The sequence below is a fragment of the Apis laboriosa genome, unplaced genomic scaffold, assembly GCF_014066325.1.
Source record: "Apis laboriosa isolate Shangri-la unplaced genomic scaffold, ASM1406632v1 scaffold34_cov151, whole genome shotgun sequence".
NCBI classification, from domain to species: Eukaryota; Metazoa; Arthropoda; class Insecta; order Hymenoptera; family Apidae; genus Apis; species Apis laboriosa.
Genome location: NW_025222928.1, coordinates 1,653,199 through 1,672,028, shown reverse-complemented (window position 1 = coordinate 1,672,028; position 18,830 = coordinate 1,653,199). Strand labels below are relative to the sequence as shown.

The 18,830-nt window shown below is 41.7% G+C and overlaps 1 protein-coding gene across 7 annotated transcripts in view; it reads right to left on the bottom strand.

Annotated features, from left to right (window-relative positions):
• Nucleotides 1-18,830, bottom strand: part of LOC122715054 (obscurin) — a 34,913-nt gene that overhangs the window by 3,844 nt on the left and 12,239 nt on the right. For 3 of the 7 annotated variants that reach the window (XM_043936956.1, XM_043936957.1, XM_043936960.1), the window contains 23 exons: nt 16,237-16,329; nt 14,273-14,437; nt 14,050-14,187; nt 13,217-13,667; nt 12,900-13,097; nt 12,623-12,661; nt 11,480-11,725; nt 11,260-11,401; nt 10,777-11,168; nt 9,752-10,656; nt 9,045-9,624; nt 8,189-8,341; nt 7,471-7,575; nt 6,062-6,994; nt 4,943-5,345; nt 4,491-4,674; nt 4,084-4,384; nt 3,407-3,994; nt 2,877-3,301; nt 2,028-2,791; nt 1,635-1,933; nt 643-1,562; nt 90-532 (listed from right to left, as the gene is read on the bottom strand). In XM_043936956.1, the coding sequence (XP_043792891.1) occupies nt 90-532; nt 643-1,562; nt 1,635-1,933; nt 2,028-2,791; nt 2,877-3,301; nt 3,407-3,994; nt 4,084-4,384; nt 4,491-4,674; nt 4,943-5,345; nt 6,062-6,994; nt 7,471-7,575; nt 8,189-8,341; nt 9,045-9,624; nt 9,752-10,656; nt 10,777-11,168; nt 11,260-11,401; nt 11,480-11,725; nt 12,623-12,661; nt 12,900-13,097; nt 13,217-13,667; nt 14,050-14,187; nt 14,273-14,437; nt 16,237-16,329 (8,867 nt within the window). The remainder of the gene's footprint in view (nt 1-89; nt 533-642; nt 1,563-1,634; nt 1,934-2,027; nt 2,792-2,876; nt 3,302-3,406; nt 3,995-4,083; nt 4,385-4,490; nt 4,675-4,942; nt 5,346-6,061; nt 6,995-7,470; nt 7,576-8,188; nt 8,342-9,044; nt 9,625-9,751; nt 10,657-10,776; nt 11,169-11,259; nt 11,402-11,479; nt 11,726-12,622; nt 12,662-12,899; nt 13,098-13,216; nt 13,668-14,049; nt 14,188-14,272; nt 14,438-16,236; nt 16,330-18,830) is intronic. The other 4 variants (XM_043936959.1, XM_043936958.1, XM_043936961.1 and 1 more) reach the window with 4 other exon arrangements.

The window sequence follows — 18,830 nt, the reverse complement described above, 5'->3', positions numbered from 1 at the left end:
TTCGATATTATAATAATATCGATCATCCGATACAAAAATTAAACTAATCAACATTTTTTCTTCTTTTTTTAAAGGATGTTAAAGGATACAGTTCTATGACCAACGTGATGGACGTATCAGTCTCATAAGCGTCATGCAATCTCAGCAACTTCCTGTGATTCAAGTTGTTCATCACTTCTATCTCGTTGTACATGTACGGCTTCAGATCTCCCTTTCCGTGCATTACTTTGGCCGCGTAATTCTTCCCGGTGCTTCTTTCCACAGCGTGATAAGTAACACCTTGGGTGCCACGGCCGAGCTCGTCACCGAGATCGTACAAGTCGTTTAACGATTTGTCGCGACAAGGTTGGACCTCCAATTTCCTTCTGTACGTCCTGTATCCGTACTCGTGCTCGTTCTCTTCCACGTGCAACATCACGGAACAGGAGACGGAGCCAGCCACGTTCCTCGCGCTTACCGAGTACAACCCCTCGTCCTTCACTATGGTGTCGCTGATGATCAGAAGCGAGGTATCCGGCTCCTTAAACTCGATCTGGGGAGAAACCACGATTAAATTTATTAAATTTATTAAATAACCGATTTATCCAGATTCCTTTTCCTTTTCTTTTCAAACGTGATAACAAAGCAAGATAATAAACAAACCCTTATCCTAGAAGAGGTGGTAAGAGGTTTCCAATCCTTGTACCACTTGATCTCCGGATAAGGCACGCCGGTGACACGTGCCATCAATTGGCCAATTTTCCTGATCATCACTATGGTCTCCTCGGGCCTGTGGATGAACGTGGGATACTCGGCGATCCGTAGACAAACTCTCTGCCTGGCCTCCCCATGCTCGTTGCTCGCGACCGCCTCGTACAGTCCCTCGTCCCTTTCCAGCATCCTGTTGATGAACAAAGTGGCTTGCCCGTTCCTCGTGTAGCTCTGATCGTATCTTCCACCTGACTCTATCGGTTGGTCGTTGAAGTAATACGTCATCTTTGGCTTCGGGTAGCCATAAACGAACCAGAACAGGTTACAATTGTGATTCTTAACCCCGTATTGGGTGTCGTACTCCTGGCGAAGGAATCTTGGCGCCTGGGCGTAATTGTCGTGGGGCGGCCTCTCGATGTCGAAATCCTTGGGGAAGTAGGGGCTCGTTTCGGGGCGGAAATCGATTCCTGGGGGCAGGTAGGGGAAGAATTTTGGCGGATCAGGTTCCAATTTCGCTCGATACGTTTGCGCGTACGGCGACGGATCGCTGATCCCGTATTTGTTCTCCACACGTATACGGAACTTGTAATCCCTGAACGGTTCCAGGTTGCGGATGTCGCAGACGCAGCTACGGATCCCTGTACGAGCGGTGAACCAATCGCCATCCGGAAGTTCGCACATCTCTATTTGATACGTGACCGGGATACGGGACCCTATGGGGATGGATGGTTTCCAGGAGAGCGTGAGATGGCGATCCATCATTCTGCTGATGATGGGACGGTCGGCCAACGGCAACGGAATCCCGGATTTACGATATTTGTCGAAGTCCGCGTATTGGTCTCCAAGAGATTTCTTCGCGCGTGGCTCCAATGCTTGAATCGAACGAAGGATTTTATTAAGTCGATGTTACGATATTAAAAAAAAAATTTTAAATATTTTCTCACTTTCGTAAATTAAGTCGGCCGTGCAGGAATCTTCACCGTGACGATTTGATATCTTCAACGTATATTTTCCCCCGTCCAATTCGTCCACGTTGTTTATAGTTAATCGCAACAGGCTGCCCTCCTTATCCATCCTGATCCTGTCGGTCTGCCACATTTTGTCGCCGTTGTGGAACCATTCGAAATTAGGTTCTGGGATGCCCGTGACGCAGGCCGTGAATTTAGCCGGCATCCCTTTGTACATCTCACAGTCGCCGATCCTCTTCAAGAAGGACGGTGGCTCGAACTTCTGTATCTTTCCGCTGCAAAGCAAATTAAACAGGAAATTAATTCGAGGCAACAAACGAGTCGATAACGCGTTCTTTTCTTTCGAACATTTCGAAGGTCAACATTTACATTTCATCGACTATCGTCAAATTGGCCGCGCACTCGGCCTCTCCACCTTTGTTCACCGCTCTGCACTTGTACAATCCTGAATCATCGTACGTGCAATCTTTCACGTACAGGCAGCAAGCATCTCCGTCACGCTTGATCTTGTACTTGTCGTCATCCTGTTCTATCGGTTTCTCGTTGAAGTACCACGTGATATCCGGCCGTGGAACACCGGACACTCGAGCAAGGAACTTGGCGTCGAACGTAGGCAACTGTTGAAGATCTTTGAACGGGTGTATGAAACTCGGCGGTTGGAAGATCCTTCTGACGTTAGCCGTCGATCTCGTGGAATCTTCGCCAAGCGGATTCGATATGCGGCACTCGTACACCCCGACGTCCTTGGATTCGCAAGGATTGATCTCCAGTTCCGTTTTCTTTCCGTCGCAAGTGATGGTAAGGCGATCGGATGGCTGCAGGGGGGCGCCATCCTTGGACCAGCTCACGTCCGGGATAGGGTTGCCGATGAACGACACGGACAAGTTCAATGGTTGACCTTCCTCCACGTAGACGTCCCTCATCGGATTCACGAATCCCGGTTTCTGTTCCGAGAGGTCGGATTGAAGCTTTCCAACCACGTTGATCGTTCCTTTGCACGAGGAAGTGCCTTCCGTGTTGCCAGCTATCACTTGGTACTCTCCCGCGTCTTCCGGCGTCGCTTTGTCGATGATCAACGCTTGAGTCCCGTCCGGCATGGTGACGGCCTTTACACGCTTTCCGTCGGGTACGATCTGCAAGGAAGAACGATATGGAAATATTTCATTTCATATTAGGAAATAACGGAGAGTTATTATTCAAAGAAATTGTTAAACGGACCTCTTCGCCATTCTTGAACCATTGAAGCCGCGGGGTCGGTTTTCCTAAAACTTTCACTTCCATCTTGGCTGGGAAACCCTCCATCACGGACAACGGTTGAAGGTTAACCACGAATTCAGGCCGTGTCTCCTTCTCCTCGACTTCGACTTTAGCCGTGCCCGTTGTTTCCCCGAGCGAATTGGAAACGGTCATCGAGTACGTGCCAGCGTCTTCCGGCCGGCAAGAATCGATCCTCAAACCGATCATTCCGATCGGCTCGTTTATGAAGTACATCTCCTTGGTCTGTCGCAGCGGTATACCGTTTTTGAACCATTGAACCTCTGGATTCGGGAAGGCAACCACTTGGGCCTCCAATTTCAACGGCTGTCCCACCACGACCTTCACGTCCTCCAATGGTTTCGAGAAAGATGGTTTCCTCCTTTCAGCTGAAACGATATTTCACATAAGGAAAGTAACCTCGACCGAGAGTGAAACCCAAGTAAATTGAATTTAATCGTATTTTTCGGATACGAATGAATCGTGGCGCTTACGTTTAATGGCCACTGCGCACAAAGAGCTGTGTTCACCGGTAGAATTGCTGATCACAAGCTTGTAAGCGCCACAATCAAGCGGTTTCACGCAATCGATGGCCAATTTGATGGTGCCGTCGGGAAATGTTTCGATCTTCGTGTGCTCGTCGGGAACGATCTTTTCCCCGTCCTTGTACCAAGATATTTCGGGCAGGGGGCTGCCATCGATCTTCGCCTTCAGCTCCAAGCAACCACCTTCGTTCACCTCGGCCGATTTGGGCAGAAGGTGGACGAAAGATGGCGTGACCAATTGTATAAGAAGATCGCAATAGGTTTGGGCGCTTCCGTAAATGTTGGTGGCTCGACACGTAATTTTTCCAACGTCGTTTGGACAGAACTTGGTTATGGAACAAACGCTGTCCACGTTATTACCGTCCTCCTGAGTAACGATTCTGTATCGATCCTCCTCTTTTATCTCCTGGTTACATCTTAACCATTTCAAGTTTGGCCTGGGAATACCGCTGCAACGAACCTTGAACTCTATATCGCTGCGATCTTTGCATTCCACGGGTCTTTTAGGCAGATTCTCGGAGAAGATTGGCGTCTCACCTTAAAATTCAATCAAATATAAATTGTGATAACGTAGCAACGTCCATGGTGGAGAGAATCGTAGGTAAGAAACTTGCAGAAGAACTTACTGTATGGAGTCAGGATTGCCTGCGCGCTAGCTTCGCCTAAGTAATTCTTAGCCGCAATTTGATATGTTCCTTTGTCGTCGATTTCCACTTCTTTGATGACGAGTGTAAATTTGTTGTTCCTCTTATCTTCCTCGAAATCGTATCTCTCTCCTTTTTCCAGGACTTTGCCATCCTTGCTCCACGTGATATCCGGCTTTGGGTTGCCTTTGATGATGGCCTGCCATGCGAGTGACTCTCCAACGTTCGTGGTAACGTCGTTCAATTCTTGGATTTCGGGACATAGTAGAAGGTTCAAGAAAGCCTGGTATACGTATAAATGTTTTTACATTTCTTTTTTCTTTTTTCTTTTTTTTTTTCTTTTTTTTGGTTTAAATAATTAATATCCTATATAAAAATTGATAACTAACGTTAGACTCAGCTTCGCCATATTTGTTCTTCAGTTTCAGCGTGTATTCTCCAGTATCATCTTTCGAGCATTTCGGCACGCTCAAAGTGACTGTCGTTTCGGTAAGTTTGTCCGATCCTGGCTTGTTATTTATGGTGATCTTCAGACGGCTATCTTCCGAGTGGATTTCATTACCCTTGAAGTACCTTTTCACACGATTTACATGATTTTAAAAAATACCTTTTAACTTTTACAAGTAGATTATATATTTGAATATTTCGTGCATTCTGTAGTATCCATAATTTAATTATAACATACCCAAAATTCCCAAGATTCAAGGCAATAATGGTAAAAAAAAGGTAAGGATAAAATACACACGTGCATCACAATCGATCCTCATCAATTTTTCTCTTTTCTTTTTTTTTCAGAAAAATATAATTCTATCTACAAAAATAAAAAAACGATTGAGCGTACCATGTAATGTCAGGGATAGGATCGGCAGTGAACATAGCCTTGAACATTCCAGATTTCCCATTGGCCACATCCACGTCTTGCAAAGTCTCGATGAACTTGGGCCTTCGAAGCTCATCCACGGTGTGAACGGTCAAATATCCCTCGGTCATATCTTCCCCAAGTTTGTTCGAGAACGAGCACGTGTACACGCCTTCATCCTCGACTATTATCTTACTCAACTCCATTCTGAAACGCTCCCCGCTGCTTTCGATTCTCACGCGTTCTCCGCTTCGAAGAGGCTTCCCATCTTTGAACCACTTGGCGTCCGCCCTCGGCAAACTCGTTGCCTCGACATCGAACACGATCGTCTGGGTTTCGTAGACCGTTTTATCGGCGAGAGTCGTCTTGATGATGTGAGGTGGCGCTAATCGAAAAGAGATACGAAGATCGATCAGAAAAATCGCTTCCGAGAACTAAGAAGAGAAGAGAATGCTAAATTGTGCGGAGTGATCTAAAGGTTCGTTTCTCTTTGCCGTGCATCGTTGCGCTTGCCACGCGGTGCTGCTTTGTTATTTTATTTAAGTTAACTTTATTTCAAATGCTGGACAATTTTTTTTCTATCTTTGACACATTTTTGCTATACATATCTTTTTTTTTTGATTTTTCGTTGTTGTCCAGCATTTTCGAAATCGTCGGCTTACCTCGATAAAAACGAAGAAGATCGCTCTGGTCAGATTTCGACTGATCATTTTTACACATTATAAGCGTTACAGGTTTTTGGATTTGAAGCTATAACAAAATTTAATTTACCACCTCTTTGCAATTTCAATTGCAATTGATAATTCGATAAATTCAAAATAACAAAGAGATATGATTCTCGAGAACTTATTAAACTTTGTTACGCGCCTCGTGTTAAGGCAGAAGCAACGTAAACGATGATACGATACGATTAGCATGAAATATGAAATTGATTACGAGCACAGACAAACAAAGAACGCAGAGAGTCATGCTTGCAATGATTTCTCGAAGCGAGAAAAAAAATCGTTCGTCAAAGAACCGTGCGAATAATCATCGATCCTAGACCCTGCAAGAACAGAAGATTCGTTCTTTGCAGTCGATGGAGCGATCGTCGAATCGTACCTGATCCCTCGGGTGATTCCTTTTCAAGGATATCAGCTTTGGATGATTCCTTTTCAAGGAAATCAGTTTTGGACGGTTGTCCCTTTCCAAGGATATTATCCCTGGACTGCTCCTTCTCAAGGATATCGTCCAGAACGCTGCGCTGTCGTTTGACGCGATCTAGAAGAGCCTCGAGCTCTTCGTCGACCTCCTCCTCCTCCTCCTCCTCGCCAGCTTTCGACTCGGTTTCCCTCGACACGGATTTCCCCAATATCTTCCTCGACTCAACCGAGTCCGTCCTCTCTATTCTCGAGCTCTGCCTCGAGATACCATTTTGCACGGAGGAACGACGTTCCTCCAAGCTTATCTCGACAACCTTCTCCGCCGTCGAGATCGAATTCACCCGTTCGATCTTTCGCTTAGTCAACTTGACGTCTTCGATCGTAGGGGACATCTGCCGCGATGACTTTCTCTTCGAAGCATCGCCATTTTGTCGAAGATTCGATTTCATCGATTCTTCCATAGATCGCTCTTCGGCGATTGTCTCGGTGATCAAGGAAGCTCTGTACGGTTTGTCCGATACCTTATCCTCGATCAGAGACCCGTTTAACTCCTCGTAAGATCCGTTCACGAACTTGAGATCCTCGGGCGATTCAGCGTGGTGCACGTCCTCGGCGCTGATATCCCTCGAAATCGCCTTCAGGGTCGACTCGTCGTCCGATACGGAGACGATCGACACTCCACGATTAGCGCGAAGCCTCGATCTGTTATCCTGTTCGCTGCCCTCCGAGAATTCCTCGATCAGGACACCGTTCTGCGGTTTCTGCACGCTCTCCTCTTGGACGCTGTAGCTGTAGGTGGCGATCTCCTCGACGCCTGGTCCGTCCGTGTTCAACTCCTGGCACTCGACCTTTGTCGCGGTCATCTTGCTGATCGTGTGGCTCTCGTCGGGACCTGCGAACGCTTGTGCTGTCGTCACAATAGCTTTTTCACTATTCGTACTTTTTACCTATTCGACCAACCGAGTTTCTATTTCTCCTCTGTTCGAAGATCATTTCATTTCATTCTTTCTAGCCACTCGAGAAAGCGTACAGTTGCTTTTCGACGAGGCTCGTGAAAGGCTCGTGAAAGGCTCTGCCCGGTGTGGCGTCATTTGCTCTCGTGCTCGCGGATTTTGCGACTGACGTTTGGAAAGTTGATCTGGATAGTGATAGCGCTTCGGAGAAATTTTTTTCCTTTTTCTTTTTTGAAGTGAAGCGAAAAATTGGAAAATTATCGAATCTTGCGCCGTTCGATCGTATCTTCGTATCATCGAAAGGAGACGAAAGAGTCGGGCGAATTAATTTCAGTCACAAAATTTCCGTTCACGACGAATGATTATGCGATAGATGCAATTAGCGAGACCGTTGTTCAGCGTGCGTGAAATTTACCTGAGAGTATAGCTTCGTGGGTCGTCGTTGAGGCCACGGAGATCGTGATCGTGTCACCCTGGCCACGCATTACTTGGACGTTTTGTTTCTCCAGTCTCACTCGACCTGAATTTATCAGATATGTGTTTTTGGGCTACGATTTCTACGTCTACTGATTAACTCAGCCATTGCATAATTATAGTTAGCCAACGAGGCAAGGCTATTCGTGTCATATTCTAATATCTTGCCATATGTGATCACTACGTAGCGTTAAAATGTTAAGCATTTACATTTATATCGCAAGGATTTCGATGCGAATTACAAAAAAAGAAAAAAAAAAAGATAAAAATTTTATTACGATAAGTTCGATGATAAGAAAAATAAATAGTGAAGCTTGCTTGCGTTTGAAAATGTTTATGCTCAAACACAAAATCCTTCAAATTTTTTTGTTTTTTTTTTTGTTTTTTTTTTTACTTTTCTACGCTCCAAAAAGGAAAAAAGAGCGGTAAAAAAAAATCGTTCGCTCGAAATCGTTTCAAAAATCTTACCAAAATCTTGCGACATCGCGACATCTCGACGATCGCAGAACACGGATATTTAGAGAGCTTTCAAGCGTTTTAGCGTTATTAACTAAATAAATCTTTCTTTCTCTTCCATACGTATAACCCATATTCTCTCGTTGCTACGTAGCGTTATATATACGATTAGTTCTCCATCGTTCTGTGGATCGTTGGATTACCTTCCGGTCCGGATTCCTCCGCGTATTCCTTCTTCGTTTCGATCTCCTTCTCCTCGATTTTCTGCAAATTCGTTTCCTCTTCATCGATACTGATCTTCTCGATGGTCTCCTTCGTCATCTCCATCTTTTCCTCCACGCTTTCTTCCGTTTTCGCTAAGGAATTCACACATTTTTCGAACACATTTTAGAACGTAGATGGAACATGTGAAAGGGGATTATAATCAACACATGAGAAGTGACAATTGCACGTACAAAATATGTCGTTGAAAGAAATATGTCTTTTTTTATTTTTCCATCGAGATAAAGATGAGAAAAGACACGAGAAAGACGAGTATGAGAATATACAAGTAACAAAGGCAACAGGGGGGAGAAAAGTTCACGCGTCAATGTCTGTGACGCGATTTTTTTTTTTCTTTTTTAAAGATTATGCTCGTAAATTAATCTCCAAAAAAATGTACTCTCGAAAAAGAGTCACACGTGACGGCGTTAAACGATTGTCCGTGAATCTTTGAGCGAAACAAAGGTAAACGATGAACAACAAATCGAACATGAAATCGTATCTTTCACTTTTTTCAGTACTTACTGAACGTTGATTAGAATGGAATCGTAAATCGACGACGATTATCGCTGGCGAGTTTATCAAAAATTAAGTATTTTTTTCGGGCACGTTTTAGACATTTGCTTAACTGCTCCATCGATTCCTTTAAATTCTGGAAAATTCTATCATCAATAAGATTCATCATCATCCCCTTATTTTTCTTCTTACCGAAGAAGAATAATAACGATGGAGCAGCCCAGCAATCTTACGAAATACCCGTTTTTATATTTTATATGAAAAATTGATCGGATCACTTACTCATTATTAACACTTTGCTCTTGCTGGTGACGAAGCCCAGCTCGTTCTCCGCCCGAACCTCGTAGATACCCGCGTCTGAACCTTTAACCAGAGTCACGGTAAGGTCGTAGTTCTCTTGACGTTTGCTGTCCCTAGTTATTTTTATCCTCGCGTCCGCCGATACTTCCTGCCCGTCCTTGTACCACTTCACTTGAGGATCCGGGGTACCGGCTACCTCGAAGATCAATTTCAACGTGTCGCCCTCTTTTATCCTTTGGTCGGCCAACTTTTTCAATAATCTCGGCCTGCTGTTCACGACCAACGTGGAACTGCTCTTCACCTCGCCGAATTCGTTCTTCAACTTGCACGTGTACTTCCCTTTCAACTCGGTCTTAGCTTCGGAAATGATCAACGTGCAAGACTCCTCTTCCTCCTTTCGAACAAATTCTTTTCGCTTCTCCGTGATCTCTACGTCGTCTATGTACCAGTGAATGCTCGGTTGAGGACACCCATCGATCTCTACCTTGAACTCGATGTCTTTCGTTCCTTCGTTCACCGTGACGTCGTACATCTTCGTTTTGAATCGCGGGATACCTTTCACCTGGCATAAGAGAGAAAATAAGAGAATTATAAAATAAGAGAAAATTGCACGCGAAACGATCATATATAAAAAATATCATTTCCAAATAATATATATATATATATATATATGTATATATTCCTATTACCCGAATTCTGGTTTCATCGGTGACGACTCCGTGATCGGAGCTGATTTCCGCTTTGTAAAATCCCGCATCCTCGCTCACCGTATTAACGATCCTTAGAACGAACCTATTACCCTCTTTCGTCATCTTTATATGATTATCCTCGACGACCGCTTCTCCATCCCTGTACCATTTGATGCTAGGCGGCATCACGGAATCTACCTCTACCATCAACACGAGATTACCACCTTGATCTATTATAATCGGCTCGCCCAATCCCTTTTTGATCTTGGGTGGGCTCAACACTTTCAATTTCCATATTTCTGTCGTTTGATTTACTTCGTTTCGCGCAACGATCGAGTAAGAACCAGTGTCGTCCAGCCGAGCGTTCTTTATTGTCAGTTTGTAAGTTTCGTTCCCCTCCTTCTCGATGCTTATTCGATCATTTTCCTTGATTTCTTGCCCGTCCTTGTACCATTTAACTTCCGGCGCGGGGGTGGCTTCTATCTCCACAGTCATCGTCAACGTTTCGTTGATTATACAAGTCGTGTCGGTTTGTTTCTTCGTGATCTTCGGAGCTGATTTCACGATCAATTCGATCTGCGTCGTATCCTCGCCCAACTCGTTCTTCGCTTTGATTGTGTAAACGCCTGCATCCTTGGCGGTTACGTTCTTTATCACCAATGACATGGACTCCTCGTCCTCCCACAGATACTTGTACTTTCCACCAGCCACTATCTCCTGCCCGTCTTTCGTCCACTTGATATCCGGTTTTGGATAACCCCTGATTTGCAGTTCCAACATGGCTGATCCACCCGCGCTCACCTCCGAATGCTTTGCTTCTGAACACAATTTCGGCCTCTCTGGATCTTTCAACAGTTGATTCACTGCTCCCTGAACTGTCAGTTCAGCGCTGCAGCTGATGTTACCTACGATTTCAATCTTCTTATCAGTTTTGAGATTGTGATATTGATCGATACTTAAAATCATTTGAAACTCTTGAAGGCTATGACATCGGTATTTAAGATTATTATTGGTTAATTAATTACCTGTACTCGTTTGGGCGACACAAGTATAGAGACCGGCATCCTCAGGTTTGACGTGTTGGAACACCAGAGCTAGGGTATCCTCGTTATCCTTGAACAATACTTTGAAACGTTCTTCAGGATCGAATGGTTTTCCATCGCGCAGCCAAGTGAATCGAGGCTCCATCCCCGGTTCGAGGAAGTCTTCAGGAAGGTATAACATTTTCTCATCTGACACCGTCACGGATGCCTCGCAAGAAGCTTCTCCAAATTTATTTTTCGCGGTGCACGAATATTTTCCAGCGTCTTGCTTTTGTACGTCCTCCAATATCAATTCGTAGAAGCCTTTGTCACCTTGCTCCGTGACGATCTTCACTCGTGGATGGTTCGAATCGATCAAAACGTTGTCTTTGTAGCTGCGTCGAAGAGAATTAAAAAGTACATATTTTTCTGAAGTAGAGAGTGTAACAAGAAAAAAAAAAAAACGTGTTTTATATGATAACTAACAATTTCATCTCAGGATTAGGATCTCCTTTCACTTTCACCATGAAACGTAGATAAGTGTTCTCCATGAGTTCTGTGTCCTTCAAGCGTACCAAGAAGATTGGCGCGTTGGCTTCCGCTCTTGCTTTCTTCTCCTCAGGAGTAACTAGATAAGAAGAAGAGGAGAAACGAACGATCAATTCGATATAACTTGATTCGACGCGTGCAAATTCAATAGACTCACGTTGTTGCACAATGAGTTGAGCAGTGCAAGTAGATTGGCCCTCGCTGTTCATTGCTCTAGCGATGTAGATGCCAGAATCCGATTCGAGCACGTTCTGAAGCGTAAGTCTGAACGTTTTCCCGGTCGCAGAGGCTGTTAGACGATCTGCCAATCTGTCTTCCAACGGTTTATTGTCCTTTAACCATTGCACTCTTGTTGTTGAATCGGTGTACAATAGTGTACACTCGAACACAGCCATTTCTCCAGCTATGTAAAGGAGGAACGAATGAAATTAGCACAAAAATGTACGAATGTGAATAGAAACGTCAATTATTATCACTGTATATCTAAGTTCAAGAATTTGTATGAAATATACAAGAGTATTTGATCTACAGTGTGATATACGATCAAAAATATTCTACAAGAGAATTCCAGAAAGGCAATTCCAGGGGATGTAACAGCGTCTAAAACTGAAGTAGTTGTTGCTGTTGTAATGTGGTACAGTTAAAAGTACTTGATACTATATACAAGAGAAATATTTCCAATGGATATAACAATGTCTAAAACTGAAATATTTATATGTTCATATTTAAGAATAAAGGGGAGAGGATATGTTCAAATGTACTATAATTTGTAACGATCAAAATTGAAGTATATTAAAGGTATATTCGAGAATTTGGTATTTATATTTTATGGATGATGAAAAGCATGCTGTATGTGAAAAGTGCTTTTTCTAATCTTCTAAAGTGGTACAACTAGTAAAAGAGTATACTAAAAAGAAGAATAGCGTCAATCATCAAAGAAGCTATTTGAAAAAATATTGACGACACTGAAGCAGACTGTGTTAAATTGTCGAGTGTGCAAAATAATATACAGAATATCGATAATTAAAATAAGTATGATTGTGTAAAGTGAGCATATGTGTGAGTACGTGATGTGTTTTCGTATAAACACCTAGGATTAATATTAAAGCTTGACCAATGGCCTAGTGGAACGATTTTAAAAGCGATTTTACTTAGCTGGCTAGAGAAGAAAAAATATAAGAAATAGATCGATAGAAATATTCTTAACAATACTATATGACAGAAGATTGACAGAAAAAAAAAAAATATGCAGTACAGCGAGTGATCAGAAAGTAGACAAATCCTGAAAGTGTCACTTTACCTACGGCGTGTATCAATTCCACGTTATTTTCTGGTATCGCTAGAACAGTAAAAATGAATCTTATGTCACCTAATCTTTGAGAAAACTTTGTTTTACTTTACTTAACAAAGCCATTGGCGAAATTATCTATGAATCACAGATTCAACAGATATCTCTCAAAAATCAAAAAGATCAGATTTTCTTCATTTCTTCGATACGATTTTCTTTATTGGCTATCAAATTAATCTTTATTCATCTATTATCCACATTTACCTATCTTCTAAATTCAACCACTTACGTTCAACGCTGGATCCCACGAGAGTCTTGACGAACACTGGTTTCCCTATTCCACCACCACCCTCGATCTTTGCTGTGCTCGTCCTGGTTTCTATCGAATTTCCAGCTTGGTAAGAACTTGCTTCCATCTTCACCGCGCTGCTCGACGACTCCATGTAGGTAGACGTGCCAATCTGGCTGCTGGACACTGAAGAATATTCTTCAGAAAAAAAAAGAATGCAAAGAGATTATCAATAAACACACGATAAATAGAAACCAGACATTTCGTTATTTAAATTAAAATCAACGTGATCACCATTCTTCTATATTTTCTCATACCTTCGACAACTTTCGAAGAGCTGCTGAATCGACTGGCGGAATATCTTCGCGACATGTCTGCACCTTCTTCTTCAACCTTCGCTTGTTTGGACTCTGGATTATGACCCGGATTGTCCTTCCTCTTCTCCGCCGTCTTTTCTTCCGGATTACCACGAGCTTTCTCTTCCCCTGGATTCTCTTTCTGCCCCGGATTTCCTGGATTCGCGGCTACCTTTTGAGGGTTAACTTTTTCTTCCTTGGTTTCTGGTACTTCCGTCAATTGTAAGTCGTCCGCGGCGTGCTCGGCTAAAGCTACCACGTCGCTCGCGTACTGTCGAATCTCTCTAAGCCAATAGGCCTTCACGGGATCTTTATGAGCTACTAGAGTGATCGGATAAGCGGGGCTAGCTGGATTGTGTAGTTCGAAAGAGCGTATGTCTCCCGGATGGTCTTTCACCTCCACCTCTGGCAGCTGAAATTGGAGATATTAGATTCATAGCAAAATCGTGTTTTTTTGATAATTAATAGATAATGTGTCAGGGTGTCAGGAAGTCGGTAAAGAATATTTAAATGTAAAGGGTGGTGAAAAAATCTTTTATAGGATGGTATAATAGAATTTTTGATTACAAAAAATATGTCTCTCGGATGGTCTTTCACCTCCACTTCTGGCAGCTGAAATTGGAGACATTAGATTCATAATAAAATCGTATTTTTTTGATAATAGATTATGTATATTATGTATATTAATAGATTATGTATATTAATAGATAATGTGTCAGGGTGTCAGTAAGTCGGNAAAAAAAAAAAAAAAAGGAAAAATACAACAAAAAAGTAAAACAGAAGCATTCACTCACTCGAATAATGTCTTTTAGGACGAAGACAGATCTGTCTTCCGATATCCGTCTGACTTTACAGACAAGTATGCGAGCTTTGAAGAGGAACAGATATCTTTCCTTGCTTTTACCGTCCTTGTCAATCACGGTATACCACTCCTGAACATACGTTTACGTATATACACATATATACAAGTGTTTAAAACGTAATCACGATTGATTGATTGAATCCAAATATACTGACGTGCGTGAGCAATCTGCCAAGCTTGTGGATATTTCCTTTATACCCTTCGATATTACTTATGAATTTATTATCCGTCGCTCTATGGGGTATACCTAGCATCAACTCCAAAGCCTTTTGGAGGTCGTCGCAGTTTTCGCCTAGTCGGGTCGAATACTTCACCAGCTCCTACACAATGATAGAAAAAAAAAAAAAAATATCATTGAAACGTTTGTTCGAAGTTTTCATTCAATCAAAATTTTAATTCGCAAAATATTTTTTTTTGTAGCTTCGAATTGTAATACTCGAAGATGAACAATTTTATATATCCAGAAAAATTTATACAAAGCTTTTTCGATTTCGTAGACGAACGAATTTTCTCAAATTTTTCATTTCCTTTTTTTTAAATTTTTTTCAAAAATTACAGCAAAATTTTACAGCTTCGAAAATATTTCGTATATTTGAACGAATGGATACAATTTCCCCCCTCCCCCTTTTTTCGTTCGATAAATTTCACATGCAGTTTTTCTATGACAGGGAGGGGACGGGGAAGATAACGCGTCGCGAAGATGACCCGTTTTTAGCTCGCTAAATCTGTAACGGCGCCCACTCGTTTCCACACACTACGACGAAATTCTGCGGCATTGCAACCACACCACGACGAACTTTGTATCTTCCCTTGATCTATATCTCCACTCTTATGTATCATGGAAGTAAAACGATGCCATTCAAGTCGATCGAAAAGATCGCGAAAAATCGAGATATTCTCGAAACATTTTTTGATAAAACTTTTTTTCTTTATCGCAACCTTTCTTTCCTCGATTCCATCTTTCTTTAATAAAGGTAAAAATTTCGAAATCGAATTCGAACGAATTTTGAAAAGAGTACGATCGTACCGATGCAAGTTTATGCTAATAAGTTTCAGCACCTCTCGTCATCTTTATGTTCCGGGCAACCGGCCCAGACTGATTTTGTGCCTAAGCCAAAGGTTTACAGGTAAGAAAGCATAAGATCATATGTACCACCGAGCAATAACAACGATCGTTATCGATCACGTGCAATCTATTTCTTTCGCCATCATTCCTCTCGCAATCCCCTCGGTTCTCGAATATAGCGAACATGGCCGGTTGGGTCATCCACTTCCATTTTATTTTGTTGACGAGCCCTTCCGTTTACGAGCTTACGACGAAATTTCGAGGATGGCGATAATTAATCGCGGGGAATTCGTTTTTTCAAGGTGAACCGGGAAGTATTCTGGCGCCGAGCTAATTTTAACGGAATAGAATGAAATTTCGGCACGGATATAGGTCACGTGCGCGTTGTACGGGTCACGCCATTGGCGACAAATTTTTTCCTTCCCTTCTCAAACACGAAAAATATTTTTTAAGTGAATTATTTTTTTTTAAGGAGAAAGATAAAATAAATTTTTGGATGAAAACGAAGGAAAACAATAGAGAAAATAACGGAAGAGAAATCTCGCTACACGTGACGTTAGGAATTCAATGATTCACTTTCTACTCTATTGTTACAACAGAACGAGGAAAATAGAGGATGACAATTCTGAATTCTTTTGGCTTTTGATTTTCGTTGTTCAATCGTTTGTCAAAGAGATCTCTTGCACAATTCGAGTAATATTATTACTGAAACTTTACAGAGAGAGTTTGTCAATTCTCATCAATTGTTATTATTATTTTACATATATATATATATATATATATATATCATTGTGCGAGTGGATTTAAAACGATATCGTGGTATGCATTCGACGCCCTATTAAATTTCAGCGGCAACTTAACACGAAAATTAGCGATGCGGGTGGTTCGTGAACAACCGTCGTGCTGGAATGCTTTCAAAAGATACGCCACGTTGTATTTCTGTCATAACACCCTTGAAATGTATTTTCGATCTGGATTCGCGGCACTGCATTAACAATTTTCCACGATCGACCGTGAGATTTCGCAAAGAACTCGAAAAGAGACGAGTATTACCTTGAGCAGGAGCTGGTAGTCGTTTATGCGTTGTATCGGAAGCTTCAAGTGTTCCGATAGGCTTTTGTCGTCACGAAGAGTCTGGCTCAGTTCCTGTAACGAATTTTTCGTTGAATTAATTTAAAAAAAAAAAAAAAAAAAAAAAAAGAAGAAGAAGAAGAAAGGAAAAGAAAAAGGAAAAGGAATTTTTTCTCCTACGTCGTTATAAAAATTGTTTACGCGAATGGGAGATAAAATTATTTCTCGCGTTTGTTATTTTAAATAATAAATGGTTTTAGAGAATTAGAATTCGGTTTAGATGCAGAGATATATATTTTCTTGGAGGAAGGAGTGGAAATAGAAAGCCAACTGAAATTTGGCTACTGGAATTTCCTACAATAGAATAGCGAATTGTTTCGACGTCGTAATTTGACACCAGGATGAAGAGACGCGTATTTTTGGATACGATTGGATGTTCCACGCAACTATTTCCCTATTCTATTAATTTAATCTGATACCGTGAATTGTCACGACATATAAGGGAACGAATATTCATCCGTATAAAACACGAAGAAATTTTTAATTGTTAATTCATTAATCAACTCTCTCGACTCTTTACTCATCGAACGATACTCTTCAACTTACGTGCCTCCTAAGATTCGTATCATCCGTCACAATTCTACTATTCACTGTCACCAACCGATATCATATCATATTAAACGAATAAAAATTGTCAAATTAATTTTCACAGAAATCAATAATAAAAGCGAAAACATTGAAGACACAATAAAGATAGAATAATCTAGGCATAGGAATTGGCCTATAAATGAAATTCCAATATATTCAGAGATGCCAAATCATATTTACGATCCAAATGAAACGATACAACTTGCACTTGGAAAAAAGAGAATGAAGGGTTGGCGCACCTTAGCGGAAGCGAAGGGTGGGTAAACACCGTTGTTCGTGTTTCGAGTCGTTGGTTCGAAGAGGACACCGTGACTGATCGACACCAGACTGGACCCAGGGTCTCTGCTCTTCCGCCGATTCTCTTCCTCGAGGGGGATCCACAGTCGGTGGTTACCGAAAAACACTAGTCGGGAGACCAATACGGCCACGGCTATACTTAGACGCCGGACGAACTCGTGGACTGACCACGCACAAAAACAACGCGTATGTAAGCTCTATGAATCTTGGATATCTTTTGCCTCATCCACTGTCCTTTTCAGAAATAAGGAAGAAAATGGAAAGTTCGCGTGGGTGTGCGAACATCTCACTTATTTCACATAATGTCCCTTTCGTCCACGCTAGAAAGTCCTAGTCAAGTTGTTCGATTTATTTTTTTTTTTTTTTAAATTATTAAAGATATACAAGTGCTTTTGGTAAAAATTGATAGATTAAATTGATTTCATGACGTATTATCTACTTATTTTTATAATTTATAGTGACTTTACTAGTGGAGACTTTATTATTATTTCTTTTTTCATTTTTAATTGAAGAGAAGTAAAACAAATTTATCGACGAGGTGAAAGAACTCGTGCTCTTGCGTTAAATGAAATATGTTAGATCGTCCATAACTCTTACTTCTCAAATTTAATGGAAAATACAGGTATCCTGTATATCTCGCGTATCAAACCTGATCTTGGACACGGCTTGGACGGTAATAAACGTAAATTGAATCTGAAGAGGACGCGTGAGGACAGGTACGGATGTCGTAAATACAAGTAATCTACGAGAAGTTCTAATGCATCTAAAGACATCTCGCTTTGAAATTGGAGGTGTTTTCGGCAAGGTATATATCGCACGATCTAATTTTAATCTCATTAAATGAATACACGATACTTATATCTCGCGGTTATTTTTTGAGTCAAGTTTCCAGAAATAACGAGACGAATCACGAGAAAAATTCGAGCAACAGTCATTTGAAATAATAAAATATTCTATATACATATATATCTCGATCGCCTACGCTTTCGATCCATCGAAATTTACCATCGTTTGTTAATTCACTTGATCCCTTAGAAAATCCAATTTTCTAAAATTTCGATTAAAAGCCTTCATTTATCTTCATTTTCAACATTAATATACTACAGCATAAAGATATAGACATTAACATATAATTTCCATTGCGAGATGATCCATTTAACGATTAAACTATCGATGCTTTCGTTGCAATTAAAAAGAGAGAGAGAAAAAAAAAAGAAGAAGAAGAAGAAGAAATCGTCAAGAAAAAAATTCAGAAGCATTTCCAATTTGAATTTCGAAGGAAGAACGAGGCACGATTCGAAGATCCATCGGATCGAAGCGGTACAGCTGAGACAGCTTGGATCGTATGCTTCGTTTTTTCTGCGAAGAATGATTACGCTTGCTGCTGTCATCGCGTAATGACAGCAATCGTGACGTCGTCAACCGATAACGCGGCCGGCTTTCTTCCTTTTCTTTTCGTGGCACGCGTGTTGCCGCGAGACTATCGTGCATAAGTAAGAGGAGCGAAAGATGTTCCGTCTGTTAAGAATAAACCAAGCTATTTCGAGGGCTGGACAGACGCCCGTTTACCCCCGCTTGTTACGTAATTGCGAAATTTCCTTCGATTCATGCAAACGGATCTCTCAGTCATG